The sequence below is a fragment of the Diceros bicornis genome, chromosome 31 (assembly GCF_020826845.1).
Source record: "Diceros bicornis minor isolate mBicDic1 chromosome 31, mDicBic1.mat.cur, whole genome shotgun sequence".
In the NCBI taxonomy this organism is placed as follows: Eukaryota; Metazoa; Chordata; class Mammalia; order Perissodactyla; family Rhinocerotidae; genus Diceros; species Diceros bicornis.
In genome coordinates this window covers 35,121,066-35,142,581 of record NC_080770.1, presented here as the reverse complement: position 1 = coordinate 35,142,581, position 21,516 = coordinate 35,121,066, and the positions used below count along the sequence as shown (strand labels likewise).

Sequence of the window (21,516 nt, the reverse complement as noted above, 5' to 3'; positions counted from 1 at the left end):
AAACGGGAAAGGATGAGTTTTGAGGCATTCGGAATGGGAGGGATAACTTTAAATAGGGTGGCCACAGCAGATCTCACTGAGAAGATAACACTTTTGCAAAGATTTGAAGAATGCAAAGGATTTTGTCAAGTAGCTATCTGGATAAATATCGTCAGAGCAGATAAAACAGCTAACGTAAAGGAAAGTCTTGGGGCCACCCTGTGGCTTAGCAGTTAAGTGCACACGCTCCGCTACTGGTGGCCCAGGTTTGGAGCACCACTTGTCTGGCCATGCTGAGGCGGCATCCCACATACAGCAACTAAAGGGATGTGCAACTATGACATAGAACTATCTACTGGGGCTTTGGGGAGAAAAGGGGGGAAAAAAAAGGAGGAAGATTGGCAATAGATGTTAGCTCAGGGCCGGTCTTCCTCAGCAAAAAGAGGAGGATTGGCATGGATGTTAGCTCAGGGCTGATCTTCCTCACAAAGAAAAAAAAAACAAGAAAGAAAAGTCTTGAGGTGGCAATGTGTCTAGAACGTTTAAGGAGGCCAGTGTGACTGAAGGTAGATAATGTGAATTATCTACCATGTAGATATCAACACAAAATTTTATACTTAAGTTGGTATCCTAATATTTACTCCTTACACTAATTTTCTATTAAAAATTAATTATTTAATCAACCTGTCTGAATTTATGACTAAGAAATAACTGATTCTTTTGTGTGCGTGTGTGAGGAAGACTGGCTCTGAGCTAACGTCCATCGCCAATCCTCCTCTTTTTTGCTGAGAAAGATTAGCCCTGTGCTAACATCTGCGCCCATCTTCTATTTTGTATATGGGGCGCCGCCACAGTGTGGCTTGACGAGCAGTGTGTAAGTCCACACCTGGGATCTGAATCCACGAACCCCCGGCCGCCAAAATGGAGCGTGCACACTTAACCACGATGACACTGGGCCAGCCCCCTGATTCTGAAACGTATGAAAATGATAGACTTTATAGATATAAATTCATTAAAAATGTACAAATTTTTATTTTTACTATATCCAATTTCTACTTAGAATAGAAGCCTGGTTATTCTAATGTTTTTGAAGATTCCAGAAAGTAGCCAAACCCAATCAAGAACCAGAACTCACTAATTCAGTGATCAAAGTTCCATTATAATTCTCACGCTTACTTCTATGAAAACACTGTATTTCATGTAATCCCATTGTCTTTCTAAAAATATACAATATTAACACTTCAGTACAATTCTTAATACTTCCTTCCTTATATTAAATTTAACATATTGCAATACTCTCTCCCTAATAGATTTTTGGACTTTACAAAAACTTGAAAATTTAGAGACTGACATAGACTCACCAACTTTTTTGTCAGATATTTGGAAACCAGTTCTTGTGCTTTCACTTTTCTTAATTTTAGCCAGTCTTAACGTATTCCAAAGTATTCACACCAGGACATTAGTTTCAGGGTTTTGTTCAAAACTAAGTTTCAGGGCCGGCCCAGTGGCGTAGCAGTTAAGTTAGCGCACTCCGCTTTGGCGGCCCAGGGTTCCCAGGTTCGGATCCCAGGCGCGCACCGATGTACCACTTATCAAGCCACACTGTGGCAGCATCCCACATAAAAGTAGAGGAAGATGGGCACGGATGTTAGCCCAGGGCCAATCTTCCTCAGCAAAGAGAGGAGGATCAGCAATGGATGTTAGCACAGGGCTAATCTTCCTCACAAAAACAAAAAAAGTTTCCATCTTTGATACTAGAATTAATAAAAGTATAAGCAGTATTTTTAAATCTTGGTTATTAATTCTTTGTCCCTTTTGTATAACTGTTCCTTTTAGTACACACTTGCATATTAACTTATGTATTTAACCAAATGGAATAAAGTCTCATAAATGTTTTTCATTAATAAAATTCATATAACAAATGAGCGATCATTTTTTTCTTGTATAAGTCAATCAGGAAACTGCATGTTATTGGATAAACTAGACACTGGCAATGTGGTCTCCTAGGACTAGCATTTAGTAAAAAGAGATTTTACTCATGGTGTAATTTTTCTAGGAATCAAATTGTTTGAAGTAACTGCTCAAGTTTTACCTACCTATAAAAAATATCTAATTTTCTCTCTTAGAAAATGCTTTTTTCTCCCCTAGAATGAATACTCCTATCAATTAATGTCACATTTTCCTCAAACTATATTAAGACTATTAAAGGGAATAAAATGTTTCATAGTTTCTTAATTCTATTAGTTTCTCAAGATTTAAATACAAAGTAAAAATTAATGAAACCAAAAGAGAATTCCTAACCAACATGTAATTTTTCTTTGAAAATTGAAAACTTCCACTCACTTAGCTTCTAAACTTACATAGGCATTTGAGTTAAAAGCAAGAGCCTAGAATTATAAACAATATCTCAACCTGTTTTCCTAAAGCAAAATCACATTCACATTTTAGCCATTATAAAATTTCAGATGTTCATGCTTTTTCTCCAGTTCTATTTCCTAAAAGCTTAGCTTGAATTCTAGATTAACTATCAAGCTTGTATGTTTCTGTAATTAAGAAAAATGACATGTAACAGTCACAAGTCATCTGTTTAAAATACTGGGAAGGACTAGATGCTAAATTCAGCTTAAAAACTATCAAGCTGTTTCAACTCCTCAAATAATGTCTTTTCTCTCCTTTGCTGGGGCCCCGGCACTAGCAGTTCTCGTTGCCAGGGATTCTGTACTAATTTCAGGCCAGTTAGAAGTCTTGTTCTTCTAGAGGATTCTCTTGACCCACCCTCACATACTCTCCCCATGGCTTCTCTATCAAAGCACCTACAACCCAGTATTATAACTGTCTCCTATAACAAACTAAATTTGTTCTCTGAGGTGTCCACAGCATTTAAGTGTCTAGCATGCATTTACTCAGTAGATACTTGACAGCTAATTCCTCCATCTTCCCCTGATACATCAAGTGAAAGCAAGAACCTGAAACAAGATATTTTCATAAACTTTTGCCTACAGCCACATAAAAACCTATGAAAATATACAGAGAGCGCAGGGCCTGAAAATGTACCACACAGCGTTTTTGACAATCTATAAATTCAACAGTCAATTGTACTAACGAAAACTAGTCTAACACTTTGGGCAATTTTATCCAAATATAATCCATGACAATCTATAAATTCAACAGTCAATTGTACTAATGAAAAATAGTGTAACACTTTGGGCAATTTTATCCAAATATAACCCAGGCAAACATATCAACAGGCATCTGTAAGTCTTCAATCTACTAAACATCCAGTGTCTTAGGGTACTTTTAAGGACTCCACATATAAAATTACTTGCCAAAAGGGTTTGCAAACGAAATTCTGCATATTTTAATCTGCACAAAATCTCCTACAAATTAAACTACAGCTTAAACTTTTCTTCCTATCGAAAAGGCATCTTAGAATAAGTATCACTGAATACACTAAAGTAAATTTCTACAGTTCTTCAATTGTGGGAAACTTAGAATTGCAAAACTGTTTTATAGGTAAATAATTCAAATTTTGACACAACACCATAATGGCTTATTTAGAATCAGTTGAGCAGTATCAGGAAGCTGCATGAAGATATTTCAGTTTTCAATGACATAGACTGGACATGTGCTCAAAAAATATTTCTTGATACCACCTCACGCCCGTTAGAATGGCTATAATCACCAAGACAAAAAACAACAAATGTTGGAGAGGATGTGGAGAAACAGGAACCCTCATACACAGCTGGTGGGAATGCAAATTGGTGCAGCCTCTATGGAAAACGGTATGGAGATTCCTCAAAGAATTAAAAATAGAGATGCCCTATGATCCAGCCGTCCCACTACTGGGAATCTATCCAATGCACCTGAAATCAACAATCCAAAGAGGCTTATGCACCCCTATGTTCATTGCAGCATTATTCACCATAGCCAAGAAGTGGAAGCAACCTAAGTGTCCCTCGACTGACGATTGGATTAAGAAAATGTGGTATATATATACAATGGAATACTACTCAGCCATAAAAAAAGACAAAATCGTCCCATTTGCAACAACATGGATGGGCCTGGAGCGTATTATGTTAAGTGAAATAAGCCAGAAAGAGAAAGACAAACACTGTATGATCTCACTCATATGTGGAATATAAACCAACACATGGACAGAGAAAACTGGACTGTGGTTACCCGGGCAGTGGGGGTGGGGGGTGGGCACAAGGGGTGAAGGGAGTCATATATGGGGTGATGGACAAACAAAAATGTACAACCCAAAATTTCACAATGTTAGAAACCATTAAAACATCAATTAATAAAAAAAAAAAGAGGTAAAGGGAAATAAAGTTGTAAATAATTAAGAAAAAAAAATATATTTCTTGAATTTCTAAGTCTGATAAGCCACAAATAACTGGATACGTTGGTCATTTCAATAAATGTGATTTTACCATTAACTATAGGAGTCAAGATCCTCTTCCACAGCTCTTTTTTTAAAGACCTAGATATTGTACCCCTCTGACTTCAATCTTTTATTTTTATTTTCATGAAGTTTTGTTTTAATTTCAAATATTTTAATGACCTCCCCTCCAAAAAAAAATCACAATAAATAAAGTACAGTCTATCCTAACAGAAAACTTATTTTGCAAGACTTCTACACTTCTATGGAAAGAAGAGTATGAAGATAACTGTCTAGTAAGCAGATATTCAAATGCTAACATACTTTACCTAAATTCTAAATTTTGGCTTTGATTTAAGTAAATTCCATCCCAATAAAACTCCTAATTGCTAAATCAGAAACAGAAGGTAAAATTCATTGTTCTCACATGAATGTTGAATGCCAATAGGTATTTGGAGCTGTAAAGAATGTGTTCTTATAAATTACTAAGATTTGCTGCTTTTGTGTTCAGAAGCTCTTTCTGCTATTTGAAATTAGACCTAAGTACATATCGCCAAAAATTTTAAGAACTGTGAAGGATAAAAATACATAGAATAGCAAAGTAGAATTTTATAGCTAAGATTTTACACAAACCATAAGATGAGGCTGCATTAAAGTTACTGTACCCTGCCACCTTCTAAAAGAATTGTAGCAATTTTATGTGGTTGAGTAGCTATACATCTTTTTTTTCAAATGTACCCCCAAAACCTAATAGCTAAATAAGAATGCAAAAAACTCTTGAGCAAAGTAAAAAGAAGTCAGTTAAGAACCTACTCTATAGCTATTTCTACAACTATACTGTATTTAAATTCCTTAGGTTACTTAGTATAGTGGTTAGTGTCTAGGATCCAAGACCCAGGAATCAGAATACTTGAGTATAAGGCCCCAGCTTTCCCACTTTCTTCCCAGTAGCTTAATTTTGTTGATTTCAGGAAACCTATTTTAAGTCCTCTAAATCTCAGAAAAATTGAACATCTGAAAAAAATAGGGGATAATACATACCTACCCAAAAGTTAAACGGTGATTAATCAGATATCCCATATAAAGTATTAAACATAGTGCCCAGAATATATTAAAGGCCTAATAAATTTTAGCTATTACTGTGGAGGCAAGTAATCAGAATAAAGGAAAAATCACTACGAACAAGATACAACTGAAAATCAACAATGGAATTTTTAAATGTAGACTTTTTATTTCTAAAAATCCATTCCACAAAATATTTTACCCTCCAAAAATATCTTTCTCACATATTTTTCCTCATATAATGTTCACAGAGAATATTGTTTTCCATTAAATTTAGTAGTTTTGGGCCGGCCCCGTGGCTTAGCGGTTAAGTGTGCGTGCTCCGCTGCTGGCGGCCCAGGTTCGGATCCCGGGCGCGCACCGACGCACCGCTTCTCCGGCCATGCTGAGGCCGCGTCCCACGTACAGCAACTAGAAGGATGTGCAACTACGACATACAACTATCTACTGGGGCTTTCAGGGGAAAAATAAATAAATAAAATCTTCAAAAAAAAAAATTTAGTAGTTTTGTAGATCTACACTTAAAAGGCAACACAACTGAAAAACTTGCTTACTTTTGAGAACTCCAGTACAATTCCATGCATATTTTAAGATCCACGAAAATTTTGACTTATTGCAAATATATTTAAATTCAAAATAAGTTGCCTCTTAGTAGTAAAAACATAAAAAATTCCCACCCCACTCCCCAATATTACAGCAGTTCTAAAGACAACTCTTGCCTAGAGTTAATGGGACTTTTCCATTTATGTCATAATCTATAGATTATGGGAAACACTTGAATTCACATTAGTTTTCCTATTCAGATGGAGGAGACAAGAGTGAGAAATTGTATGAAATCTGTGCGGTAAACTGATACTTAAACACATGGCACAGCACAAAAAGGACCATTATAAGGAAATAAAATTCAAATTATTTCATCCATCATAGAAATAGGGAATTTCAGAAACATGAATCTAAGACAGTTGGAAAAATGTAAACATGAGCTGGATATTACATCAGAACACTACTGTTCCTTTTCAATGTGGTAATGGTATTGTGGTTATATATGTGGGACAATATTCTTAACAGAAAGATAAAGCATGCATGGCAAAACATAACACTGAGTCAAGGCGGAAGGTGTATATTTACTATAATATTCATACTATTCTTTCAACTTCTGTCTTAAAATTTTCATAATAAAAAATTGGGAAGGGGAAAAAAAGAGAGACATTGAACAGCTTGTCTAAGGTAATTCACTAAGAGCTATAATTCAGTAATTCAAAAAAAGAAAGAGCTGTAAGCAGAAAATCCTAGGTCACCAATTTCCAAATTGTCATTCCTATTCCTCCATACTATCCTTTATAGAATAACCTGCAAATTCCCTGCATTTCTTTAAATAAACCAGCAATTCTTTAAACCCATGTTTTCCACGCTATCAAAAATGATCAGGCCACTGTTTTAGTAACACAGATAATGGGGAGAATTCCGACCCTGCAGTCGAGGCACATGGCAAATAATCATCCTATTAACTATAAAAGATTAAAAAATCAGACATCTATATAAATAAGTTCTTTTGACTTTGAATGTCTGTTTTTTAAATGTAAATCTCACAACTACTCTGTGAACTCACGAAATTCAAATTTACAATCAAACAGCTTGATTTTTGGAAAATACCACATCCATGGTTTAAAGCAATCTTTTTGCATGTGTGTGAGGAAGACTAGCCCGAGCAAACACTTGTTGCTAATCCTCCTCTTTTTTGCTGACGAAGATTGGCCCTGGGCTAACATCCGTGTCCATCTTCCTCTACTTTATGTGGGACGCCTGCCACAGCATGGCTTGATGAGCTGTGCATAGGTCCGCAGCCAGGATCCGAACCGGCGAACCCTGGGCCACCAGAAACAGAGCGTGCGAACTTAACCAGTAGGCCACTGGGCCGGCCCTAAAGCAATCTTTAATTGTTAATAGAGAAATTATTTCCTTTAAAGTATTAACTACTTTGTGCCTTAAACAACTGAGAAATTTTTTAAATAAGTACTTTAAAAATATAGCATTTGCAAATACAATCAAATATTTATCTAGATAATCTTTTTGACTCTTTCTAACCTATTTTAAAGTCCAAGATCTCATGGTTTTTAAAAAACATAAATTCTTTTTTTTTTTTGTGAAGAAGATCGGCCCTAAGCTAACATCTGCCAATCCTCTTCTTTTTGCTGAGGAAGACTGGCTCTGGGCTAACATCCATGCCCATCTTCCTCCACTTTATATGGGACGCCTGCCACAGCATTGCAAGACAAGCGGTGCGTCGGTGCGCGCCCAGGATCCGAACCGGCGAACCCCGGGCCGCCGCAGCAGAGCATGCGCACTTAACCACTTGCGCCACTGGGCCAGCCCCAAAAAACATAAATTCTTATTTGAAATAATTTGCCATTTGCTCAACTATTAAGTAAATCAATAAAGGTATTTCCAGTAGCCTATGGTGGTTCTTATGAAAACATCAAACTAGTAAAGTTTCTATATAACCTAATGAGTGAGGGAGCAAATTTTACCTTCCCCATATGATTTATGACAGAATTTAAAGGCCTTACTGACAGACTATGATTTTATATTTGGAAAAGTTGCTGCAATTATAAAGCACTCAAATCCTGTAAAGCATCATCTTTTTTAAGTACACTTACTAGTAAGCTGTTTAAAAGAAAAAAAAACTTGAGGACAGGGAGAGAGAAGCTAGTACTTTCCAATAGTTTTCAAATAGAAATAAGCTTCAAGTTTGAGTCATTAATAGGGAGTATTTACACTCAACAATAAACATGCGGAAAAACACTGATTTGTCAAAAAGAACATCACTGATTCAGCAAGAATCATTAATAGATTCAAAATAGAGTGAGTGGTTGTTAAATGAGAAATAAGTTTACAGTCTCAAAGTATCTCCCCATTAGTTTACTAATTACAAAAGTGAAAACAGTAACTATGCAGTGGAGAAAATGGTCCACACTGACATCACCAATAAGGAGTAAATGAAAATCATGTGCCTCTGGATAATAGGACACACAATCATTTGTGGCTTTTCAGCTAAAACGTATATAACCTGAATCTAACGAGGAAAATATCTAACTTAAATTAAGGCTGAGGAACTGTTCAACATCAGAGGAGACTAAAGACAAATAACAACCATTTATAACTATCTTGGATTAGATACTAATTTAAAAGAAAACTGCTATAAAGTGCATTACTAGAATAATGAAAGCAGAACATGGGCTGCAGATTAAAATTCTATTAAGTTTCCTGAATTTCCTAAGTGTTTATGTATGAGAATATCTTTATTGTGAGGAAATACACTGAATAAAGTTCATGATGTACGCAACCAAATCTCGTATGGTTCAGGAAAAATAAAGCATAACTAAACGTTAAAAACTGATCAATCAAGGTGAAGTGTATGGGAGTTCCTTGCATTGTTCTTGCAACTTTTTTGGTAAGTTTAAAATACTTTCAAAATAAAAGTTAAAAATGCTGTATAGAAATTGCTTAAAATATAAAAATGTCAGTTTATAACCCATAAAAGCAAAGCTGACTTACTATTCAACCCATAACAAAACAGGTTAAACCGTGTGATCCCCAGGGATTGGTGTACAATTTGAATCTTCAACTCTAAACAATGATAATCTAAATAATGAATGTTTCAAGCATTTTCTTACCTACTAACATACCGAAATTAAGAGAACCACGAAACCATAAAAAATTCACTTATTACACAACAGTTAAAACCAATAATCAAAGGAAATGGTGGATGAAGAAATTAAATATGTATAAATACAGGAAACAAAGTTATTTTGTTGGCAATCTTCCCACAAACACTTTTAAACCTCCTCCTATGACATAAAGTCTACACTTTGACGAGATTTTAAGGTAATGTCACTTTTGATATTTAAGTTTTATGAAATTTAGATATCACTTGAGTACATCTACAAATATCACTGGTGTCAAAATTCTCAATTATAGCTGGTAAGAGCCAACTCTCTTGATGGATATTACCAGAAATACTAAAATTATCATTTAAAAAATCACATTTGAGTTAAAAACTATCAAAAACCACTAAGGAAAATTTTTTTGAAACAAGGAGACATGAGTTTAAAATGGCTGAGAAACACTGCACTCATCTGTGTAGTGAATTCAGAAATGGATTGAAACTTGACTACAGAAATAGCTAGAAATAACGACTGGTTCTTTGTGAGAACACTCCATTCCCCACCCACTATAAGAATAAGAAGTACTCACATATAAAGACTCAAGCTCTAATTAAACAAATGGATGTCAGCTAATAATCTGAAAACAAATAATGAAGATGTGGTATTCATGTTTAAAAACTCTCTCAAGAGCTAGCCATCAAAAAAAGCTGCAGTTTAAGCCACATTCTCCAGCTTAAGCGGCCCTCTAATTAACACATGGGATCTTCCTTAGAAGTTGTCTGATTCTTGATGATACCGTGTTTAAAGAAAAAAAAAAGTTCATAGAGCCAGAAAATCGGGTTTCAAATCCAAAAATAACATTGCAAGTAAAAAACTGTCAACATTAAATAACAACCCTAACCCTGATCGTGGTTCTAATGAAGTCATCATACTGTCAAGACTTCTACCAAACACACACTAGGTGCCTCTAAGACTACTTTTTTTGTGTGTGTGACGAAGATCACCCCTGAGCTAACATCCATGCTAATCCTCCTCTTTTTGCTGAGGAAGACTGGCTCTGAGCTAACATCTATTGCCAATCCTCCTCCTTTTTTTCCCCCAAAGCCCCAGTAGATAGTCGTACATCATAGTTGCACATCTTTCTAGTGCTGTATGTGGGACGCGGCCTCAGCATGGCCGGAGAAGCGGTGCCTCGGTGCGCACCCAGGATCCGAACCCCGGCCGCCAGTAGCAGAGCACACGCACTTAACCGCTAAGCCACAGGGCCGGCCCCAAGATTACTTTTTGATTGATCATATACTGATTGAGAAATCACACTGTGTAGTCAAAAGAACAAGCCAGGATACCAATTACTTTATAGCCCAGGTAAGTATAGAGAGTATTCCGCGAGGTATGAAATATAGCAGTAAGACTCAATTACTGCCCTCTAAAGCCTCAATTCCCAAAACTGGCTGCCAGAAACACCTAACGATAAGATTCCACATGCACATCCTTTGGAGATTGAGTCAGCAATATTGGTAAGCTAATTGCAAAGCTTGTATGTTTTAAGCTTCCCAGGTGACACTAAAGCAGTGTAGTTTGTAAACTTGGGCTCTAAGGGTAACAATCTCTTGATTTATTTTACTCATGTATAAAATATGGGGGCTAAACTAATTCATCTTCCAGCTCTAAACTTCTGATTTAAACTTAATGTCTACTTTGGCTTTAATATGTAATACTTGCATATTCATAGTTTGTTGAATAAAAAAAATTCAAGACCACCACCATGAAATCGTCCTTTTTTCCTTCAAATTCAATATGAAAAAGTTATACAAAATGTCACCATAAAAGACCATTTCTGTTATTACTATGTGAGGTAATGGATGTTAACATTATGGTCATCACTTCACAATGCAAACATATATTGAATCACTATGTTGTTCACCTCAAACTTACAATGCTACATGTCAACTATATCTCAATAAAACTGGAAAAAAAAAAAACACTTCCCATATAGGAATCTTTAGACAAAGACTGAGAATAATGCTACCTGTATATAACAGAGCTAAAATTTTGCATTTAAAAAGAAAGGTTGTGGGGCTGGCCCGGTGGCATAGTGGTTAAGATCGCGTGCTCCGCTGCAGCAGCCCGGGGTTTGCAGGTTCAGATCCCAGGCGTGGACCTACGCACCACTTCTCAAGCCATGCTGTGGCAGGTGTCCCACATATAAAAAAAGAAAGGGACGTGGACACAGCTGTTAGCTCAGGGCCACTCTCTCTCAGGAAAAAAGGGAGGACTGGAAATGGATGTTAGCTCAGGGCTAATCTTCCTCACCAAAAAAATAAATAAAAATAAAAAGAAGGGTTGTAATTCAACATGTTTTGTCACATGAATACAACTATGTGGAAGATTAAAAATAGCTTTGGGACTTAGTTAACTATCTTTGGACCTTATTACTCAAAGTATTATTTCAAAACTACAATCAATCCTGCCTTTGACATCAGATTCTTTGTTTTTAGAACTATCCCTTAACATTTCCAAATAGAAAATTTTTCTTTGGAGGTCTCCTAGCATACAAAATGGTAAAACTTAATCTAAGTTATGCTTCCCTGAGCCTTAGAAAAGCTGTTTAGTTTCGCAACAAGTTGTATTCAAAGCAAATATTCACAATTTTATTGAAATTGTTGTAGATTCTGAGTATGTGGGGTAAAAAACTGTTACAGACTTCAACTTATTACACTATTAAACTAACAAACTGTTCTCTGCTCTAAAGTTGCTAAGAGCAAAACTGTTTAGTAATAAAAATTTAAGTTTAAAAAGTAAATTATTTACAAGCTAATAAATGCATCCTTGTCCACACTTAGAAGTGCAGCTTTTAATAGATATCACTAGTATTACTTTAGACATCATTTTTTGGAAGTGCCTTGAACCAGACTCATTCAAAAGGAACAGCTGTTTGCAAGTTGAAAGTACACCTAAGCAAAATAAAAAATGAACCCATTAAAATATATTTGAGCCTTTGACTTTTAAGAGGGCTTTTTGTTTGCTTTTTAAGCGAAAGTCAATTAACTGCCACCTGGTTCCCTATGCTCAAGTTAGAACCAAAAATGCAGAGCTCCCTAAAAAGGCTTTCCTGTGTTAGGATTAATTCTTTTTCCAAATATGGAGGTTTCTAACTCTGTAAAATTATGACGGGCTTAAGTGTGTTTTTGTTTACTCATGGATGTCATGTAAGAGCATATCTTTAATTATACCTCTTAGGACAGGGGTAGGAGGTCCTCTACCAAAATAATTCCCAAAGATCTTACTGACTACAATGCCCAATAATTTCTAAAAACTAAGTTATTAGGTATTATATATTAAGTTTTATTCCATAAATGCCTATGAAATTTAGGCTAAAACATAACCCACACGGAAACTTCAAATTGCATGATCAAATAGCCCTTTTTGTTTCACATCATATTTTAGAATGTATGTACTTTTTATTCAAATCTGCTTAAAGATGCCTTTTCCACATTTTTAGAACATACCGTAACTCTTATCACACATACAAAAATAGAATATAAAGAAGCTGGGTTAAAAATATAAGAGTCTTGGGGCCGGCCCAGTAGCGCAGCGGTTAAGTGCACGAGCTCCGCTTTGGCAGCCCAGGGCTCACAGGTTTGGATCCCAGGTGTGCACCAACGCACCGCTTGTGAAGCCATGCTGTGGCAGCATCCCATATAAAGTAGAGGAAGATGGGCACAGATGTTAGGCCAGGGCCAATCTTCCTCAGCAAAAAGAAGAGGACTGGCATCGGATGTTAGTTCAGGACTGATCTTCCTCACACACACAAAAAAGTAAGAGTCTTGGCAGAGAGAAAAAGATGACAAGATGATTTTTTTTCAATGTTTATCAGCGACTGCAAAGATTGTAATTTTGCTTTTCAAGTCGAAAAATATAAAGGCAATCAGGTTAATTAGTATACGGTTTTGCTTGAAAATAAATAACTACATTTCATATAAAAAAATAAATTACCTAGAAGACATGGTAAATAAGATTTTTTTAAAGAAAATTTATCTAAATTAACTGTCCTTTCACAGATAGTTTTATTATGTGACGGCTTGAGTCAAAAGAAAGGTCAGAAGGAAAAAATGTACAGACCATGTTAGTAGAAGTGACAACACCTAAACAGCTATGCCTCAATAACAGAAGGGAAAATGGATACTTCAATAAAACCTAAAACAGAAGTTTACTACTTATAATAGTAAACATGCAAATATTTCCTTTGTTTTTAAAATAGTATGTAATTATTCAAAGCACTTTCAGATATTTGATCACTCAGTTCTGTTTGCAAATAACTCCTGTTGTCTTTTACACCCCTACACTACATTTATACATGCATTTAAGAAACTATAGATTAAAAAACATATTGCATTTTAGAGTATAATCTGAATAATCACACAGACATGGACCAACATTTATTACAAACAGGAAAAGAGCAGATCTATAAGAAGAGTACAGATTAAAAAAAAAGATTGCAAGCTGACGTATAGAAATTATAATCTACATGATAATGCAATAATTTTATCTGCATTTAAAAATCACATTGCTCAATGTATACAAAACATTATAATACAGTAGTGTAAACTGCTACTTAGAGGTATCAAAACAGTATCGACAGTGCAGAAGTTTAGGTCACTCATGTTCCATTCTGAGTTCACTTCCATTTTCCAAGAAGAAAGGTATTTTTAAAAATTATTTTTCCCAAGTAGAAAGGTTATTTTGAAAAACTGAAGTGTAGACTTCACAACCCATTATTTATAAGAAAAGGATTCATATTTTTAAATTTTTTAAAATAAAAAGCAATCAATTCTCTATATACTTTTTATTAAAGAATTACAGCTTTCACAGACAGCAAGATACATTGTTGCTATTACCAGCAGCATTACCTTCTTCATTTCTCCTTCAGCTACCAATAAAAAACATCACCCTTTTGTAGGAAAATTTTTATGAATGTGACTCAATTCAAAACAAAATACTCCTAAGATATCGTGGCTTACATGCTATCGCAGTGATTACCCAGCTATATGAAAAGCTACAGAAACCACAAAGGAGAAAAATAACTTAAAGAATATGGCAAAACTATAAATTTTCTCAATTTTGTGATACTTAGTGACCCTTCTCATCACTCTATAAAGTGGTTCTTTAAAGAACATTGAGACTCTGATTGGGTATTCCATTAACTCTAGTGTTTAAAAACTCACATTTCTTAAACTCAAAAATATACTATATTGTAGATTTAAGACGTGTATTGACGAAATGGCTAGAGCTCTATTAAAATGTTTACTTTAAAACTAAGCAGCAGCAAAAGTATCTTCATATCATAACAATTATATTTAGTCTCTATACTTGATTAACTATATCACTTTAACAACAGTCATACAATTGTTTGCTCTCACAGTATTAACTCATGTTAAGTAGCAGTTTGGGAATGTAAGACTAAAGCAACATATTTCACACACGACACAAAGTGTGATCTCCTATATAATATATACAACACTAAAGTAATTTGGCCTAACTTTGAAATTATATAATTATATTATAAATACACAGATGTTGGTCATGCCCTTTCATCAGAACAAGAGAATTTTACCTCCAACAACTTTTATGCTTTAGCAAAAAAATAAAAGTGGATATTGAATGACATTTTAAAGTTCAACTTTTATACAAGTAGCTAGGTACTGCTAAATGTTCACTGATATGATAAAAGTGGAGGTACTGGCAATTATTAAAAATATTAATGTCATTAACTTCTTAATAAAAATTATTTATAACATGCTCTCATTTGCAATTGATGTTTTAAATTTAAAGCAAAAAAAACAAAACAAAAAAATCTTTTTTTTTTTTTTGCCACTTTGTTCTTAAGTAGGATTTACAATAAATTTCTCTGGGGAAGCAAATTATCTCTTGTTATTAAAGATGTATGTATGTTCTATTAGAAAAGAACTAAATGTATTTGGACTCATACACATTGGTTTAGCTGAACATAAATAAATGAAACATTACAATTTTCCCACCATGAAGTACTGAGTTACAACAAATGTATTAACAAAACTTTATTTTCTTCAGAGTGCATACAGGATGTTATGTAAACACTGTTAGTATTACCTTTAACGTAAAGACATTCTTATTATGACTTCAGATTTTAATGTATTATAAATGGGTTATGTGTCTTCTCCAGAAATATTAAAGGCCACCTGGGTGATATGACCAAAGAAAACTTTAGCCTCTCACAGGCTAAATAAAGTACAAAATGTGAAAATAGAAAAATAAAGAGCAATTGGGGAAAAAACAGCTCAGGGTATGTGTTTCTGACATCAGCATTCAATTTAACATCTTAATTCCTAAACCAGAAATAGAAATTTTACAAAATACACATATATTCTTTACCATTTTTTCTCAAAAGATGTTTTACACATACATTCATATTTGTGTGTGTTTGTGTATCTGTGTGAAATAACTGCAACCATAACCAACTAAATAAATCAAGCAACTGCTAGCAGCTCTGAAATAACATGAAATGGGCCTGTTATTTAGACAACGTTCAGCCCCTTGGAATAACATCTGGTCTGTCTTAGAATTCTTTCTTAGAATGCAGTTCATATTTTTAACTAGGATATGGTAGAAACAGACGCAATTGTGTTTATACTTACAGAATGGAGTATCTACTTGCCAATTTCAGTTTAATTTATGGTATAATAAAATGCATGAATGCCTGAATACTTGATAAACGGAAATTTCTAAAACTCAGAAAGTACTATTTCACTATACAAAAACTATTATGTACCAATTATGTTCATTTCTGATGAGTTTCACATAGGCTAATGTGTTTATAAAGTCAAACTAGAATGCAGACCAAGTACAGGTGCTCCAGGTTCCTTGCTTTAATGAGTATTACAAAGCAGCACTGGCTCCAGCATACTTCAGACAGACCTATTCACTTACCTGGTGAATTTCGTGCCAGTCTACTCTGATGATTAAATATATTAAGGAAAGAAATGGTCCTCAAGGTTAAGTGATGAAACCTTAAGGATATGGTCTTGGGCCAAAACCACAACCAGACTCCACATAAGGTACAGTCTCTCTCACACATACAAACACACAAACAGACATACCACATACACAACCACACATAAAATTTTAACACACATGCAATGTTCCTGCTATTGTCCAGTAATTCTCCTCCTCCCAAAGTAATACAATATAAACGATAACACAAGTACAATGAGTACACTGTAGCCTCAATTTAAATCTGCTGTTGGTTGGGTCCATTCTGAGGGACACATCACAGGTGACACTGTGTTGTGTTGAAGTCTGTTCAGTACCACTGATGAGTAAAGCCCTTTGAACGGGTTCAAACAGACCCATATATTATCAAATTTCAGCTACTGTGGAAAATGCTATGATGAGGCTGCAGTGTACTTGATTATGTTGAGAATTTATATTATAAAATTAATATTCAAAATAAGAATACTTCATTAGTATAAGTTATAAAAAGAAGTGGATATCATTTCAGCTTAATGTGGATATCAGTTATTCCCATCTCACTCCTTCCATCCCATTAATTTATAACCTGAAAAATGATAACTTGATGCCAATTGTTATAGATACATTAACACTTTATTATCATCTTGACTACTAATTCCAGTCTTCAAAAATGAATTTTTCCCTTCTAATCATAATCAAGAATGGGGCCCTTACTCTTTAAAATAAATATGCCTGACTTCAAATTTCAAGACAGTTACAAAGCAAGAAGAAAAAGAAATCAAAGCATCATTGGGTAAATTATGATTACATAGGTCTGAGTCACATTGGCTTATTTCTGTAAAACGTAAACTTTGTCCTACAGAAAAACTTTTCTTTAAATTATTGAAGTGCTTACATTTATTGACAAACCACGCATTTTCACAAAATTAAAATCTGAAATAATTTTTCACCTAAATGTTTCATTTCACCAGACACTCAAAATACTCTATGAAACTAAGTTAACATTTCTGTATTTTCTTATACCATTCACATTAGTTTGTAAGTAGGAATAAAAAGAAAAATGAGCTCTAAATAAATGACACAGGAGGCAATAAATTGACACATGACAAGTAAATAAAAGGCTAAAGCACTCCAATACCATTGAAACTGTTTTAATGTTGTTGCAACTCCAAAATGCAACAATCATCAGCTTGTCAAGACCCAAATTTCAAAAATTCATTTTAATTACTCCTTCATACCTATTTTACAAAATAAAGGCAAGAAACATTTAAATCCTCCTCATCCTAGTTGTGCTATCTATGTTCCTAACTTGTTTTCTATCACTATAGTGTATGCTGCAATTCCCATCAGATGCTATATAAGAAAAAATAAAATAAAATATTAACCTCTGCTTCAATGTACAGTTTCCAGAATCTGCCAGAACTGGGGAACTGGGCAACAAGGCGTTCATAAGTCTTCCGTGCTTTGTCTATAGGTTGATTCTAAAATTGAAAACCAATAAACAGCATTTACAATGTTAGGATTATGAAAATACTATTTACTGCAGAACCAAGTAGTGTGATTGGACCCATAGAGAAGGAAATGTAATCCTATATCACTAAACCTGTGCCTCTCGAATGAGAATGCTCCAAGCGTCAAGGTCATATGGATTCTCTTCTAATTTCTTTTCGGCTTTCTTCACCTTCTCTGGGACATACTCAGCTGCCTGGGGGGGGAAAAATAAGGAACTAACGTTACTGTTTTAAAAAATCTCATGCCTAATTTAATTCGAGCACAATATAACAGTCTCAAATGCAGTATCACAATACAAAGCATTAAAATGTCCTCTCAAAAAAGAGATTTGTAGTTTCTGAAATCTATATATACGTTATAAGTCACTTGCAAAAAATGAAATTAAGTGATCATATACTTTTAAAAGACATTTTTAAATGTAAACAAACCCATCTTTTTTTATTACATACTATAGAGCAGCAGTTCTCAAACCTGGTGGTCTCAGGATCGCTTTTATACTCTTAAAAATTAAGTATGCCAAAGAGCTGTTGCTTATGTGGGTTATTTCAATATTTACCATATTAGAAATTAAAACTGAGAAAATGTTAAATATTTATTTATATATAAATAACAAAATTATTTACATGTTAACATAAATAACATTTATGAAAAATAATTATTAAAAATTCAGTGAGAATAATATCCCTGTTTTACATATTTGCAAATCCATTTCATGCCTGACTTAAAAAATGTAACCAGATTTTCGTATCTGCTTCTGCGTTCAATCTGCTGCAATATCACATCATGTAAAAATTCTACTGTACTCTCATGAGCAACTAAGAGTGAAAAAGGCAAATAATGTCTTAAATTTATTATGAAACAGTCTGAACTCAGACCCTCTGAATGTCTTAGGAACTCCCAGGGTCCCTAGATCAACTGTGAGAAACACTGCTATAGAACATTCATCCTGACCCACAAAGAAAAAGCATGAAATGACATGGAAATTTTATTTTGATGTAAAAGTTTTAAAAACATGATTCACAAATTGTATATATAGCATAATGAAAACTATAAAAGAAATCTGCAATAAAAGAGATTAAAAAGATTGTACTAAAATATTTAGTGGTTACGTTTGGGTGATGAGTGGTGACAAGTATTGTGATTTTTGTTTTCCCTTTCTGTCTTTCTATATTTTCTAAACCATTTAAGATGGTAGTTTTATTTTTTACTGTAGAAATATAACCTTAAAAACTTAATACTTAATATATAAAGAACTCACACAATTGAACAACAAAAAAACAAACAACCCGATCAAAAAATGGGCAGAGGAAATGAACAGACACTTCTCCAAGGAAGATATACAGATGGCCAATAGGCACATGAAAAGATGCTCAACATCACTAATCATCAGGGAAATGCAAATTAAAACAACACTAAGATCACGCCTGTTAGAATGGCTATAATCACCAAGACAAAAAACAACAAATGTTGGAGAGGATGTGGAGAAACAGGAACCCTCATACACAGCTGGTGGGAATGCAAATTGGTGCAGCCTCTATGGAAAACGGTATGGAGATTCCTCAAAGAATTAAAAATAGAGATGCCCTATGATCCAGCCGTCCCACTACTGGGAATCTATCCAACTCACCTGAAACCAACAATCCAAAGAGGCTTATGCACCCCTATGTTCATTGCAGCATTATTCACCATAGCCAAGAAGTGGAAGTAACCTAAGTGTCCCTCGACTGACGATTGGATTAAGAAAATGTGGTATATATGTACAATGGAATACTACTCAGCCATAAAAAAAGACAAAATCGTCCCATTTGCAACAACATGGATGGGCCTGGAGCGTATTATGTTAAGTGAAATAAGCCAGAAAGAGAAAGACAAACACTGTATGATCTCACTCATATGTGGAATATAAACCAACACATGGACAGAGAAAACTGAACTGTGGTTACCAGGGGGGGTGGGGGGTGGGCACAAGGGGTGAAGGGAGTCATATATATGGTGATGGACAAACAAAAATGTACAACCCAAAATTTCACAATGTTAGAAACCATTAAAACATCAATTAAAAAAAAAAAAAGTATACACAATGATGTGCATTGCAGCATTGTCTGTAGTACCCAAATCCTAGAGACAACCTAACCTATCATCATAGAGAACTGGTTAAATAGAATATAGGTCATCCATGTAATGGTTCTGTCCTGCTGGAGAGCATGCAGTGAGCACATATATGTACTGATATAAAATGACTGCCAAGATTTAGTGTTATGTGAAAAAGCATTGAGTAATGTTTCCTTTCATGTTTCAAAGGGAGATATATTTTCATAAATATGAGCTTGGACAAACAAGCTTACTGGAAAGATGCAGGAGAACTGCTAAGAGTGATTGATGCTGAAGAGGGGGCCTGAAACCCTGGAAGTGAGAAGGAGCCTTTTTAATAACATATGTATATTATTTTTTCAATAAAGGATCAAAAAAAAAACTTAATACTTAAAATAGTAGCTAGCATCTAGGCATAAACACAATTATTACTTCTCCAATTGTTGTTCAGAATACTACTGTATACCGGAAAAAGAAAGTGGCACTCAAGTAAGTCAGATAAATGCTACTTTCTACGAAGTTTTGGTTTGCCTTTTTACAGGACTTCTTGAAATCTATAATATGGCAATACACATGAATAATATTCAAGGGATAGAGAGGGAAGCACTGCCCCTAACACCTTTCTTTTTTATTTTATTTTATTTTATTTTTTTTGTTTGAGGAAGATCAGCCCTGAACTAACATCCATGCTAATCCTCCTCTTTTTGCTGAGGAAGACCGGCCCTGAGCTAACATCTATTGCCAATCTTCCTCTTTTTTCTCCCCAAAGCCCCAGTAGATAGTTGTATGTCATAGTTGCACATCCTTCTAGTTGCTGTATGGGGGACGCCGCCTCAGCATGGCCAGACAAGCAGTGCATCGGTGTGCTCTCGGGATCCGAACCCAGGCTGCCAGCAGCCGAGCGCGCACACTGAACAGCTAAGCCACGGGGCCGGCCCCTCTAACACCTTTCTTTTTCTCCATTTTTTTTAGAGGCAATTAATATCTCTTAGAACAATTCCGTTAAAACATCAGTTGGGAAAAAATTTTTAAGGTCATCTGTTTAGGAAAAAACATTACCTAGGAGAAATATACTCTTTTCTTTGGAATAAATTAGTTTCCACCACCAATAAGTGTACATTTACTTAGAAAGAAAAACAAGTTTTAAAAGACTAATGTAATTTTGTATCAAAATTATCATATTTTACTAATATACAAGAGTTTTATAAACAGCTTGCTCAAGAAACTAAAACTGTAAAAGTTTAATAAAGGATACTGGCCCCACCCCCATTAAAACATAAAATGACAGAGTAAAACAGTTTGGTAATGGTGACAAACTAATCACGGACCAGGATGGTTCAGAAAGAGAACAATATATGGAAAATTAGCAAATAATAAAGGTGGCATTTCAAATAAGAATGGTGGATTATTCAATGTATGGTGTTAGAATAACTGTATAGTCATCTGTTAGAAGACATGCAAAGTCAATTTTTTCAAAATAAAGTTGAATTCCTATTTTACCCTTTCTACCAAAGTCAATTTCAGAGAGATCAAAGATTTAAACATTAAAAACAAAAACACAAAAAAGAACTAGAGGAAAACATGCTGAAGTGTATCTTTGTACGGGAAAGGCTCTTCAGAAGCCTTTGAAAAGAGTAAATTTAATTCATAAAGTTTAAATTTGTGCATGAGAAAAGTATAATCAAAGTCAAAAGACAAATAAAAAGTATCCCCAACACATATGGCAAAGTACAAAATTTGTTAATGCAAAGTTTAGTCAATAAAAGACCAGCAACTCAAAAAGAAAATGGGCAACCTATCCAACAAAAACTAAAGAAA

General features: G+C 34.6%; 1 protein-coding gene across 1 annotated transcript in view; it reads right to left on the bottom strand.

Annotated features, from left to right (window-relative positions):
• Window positions 1-21,516, bottom strand: part of CSTF3 (cleavage stimulation factor subunit 3) — a 71,630-nt gene that overhangs the window by 37,919 nt on the left and 12,195 nt on the right. The window contains exons 2-3 of the mRNA XM_058527192.1: window positions 17,699-17,800; window positions 17,481-17,576 (exon numbers count right to left, since the gene is read on the bottom strand). Coding sequence (XP_058383175.1) covers window positions 17,481-17,576; window positions 17,699-17,800 — 198 coding nt within the window. The remainder of the gene's footprint in view (window positions 1-17,480; window positions 17,577-17,698; window positions 17,801-21,516) is intronic.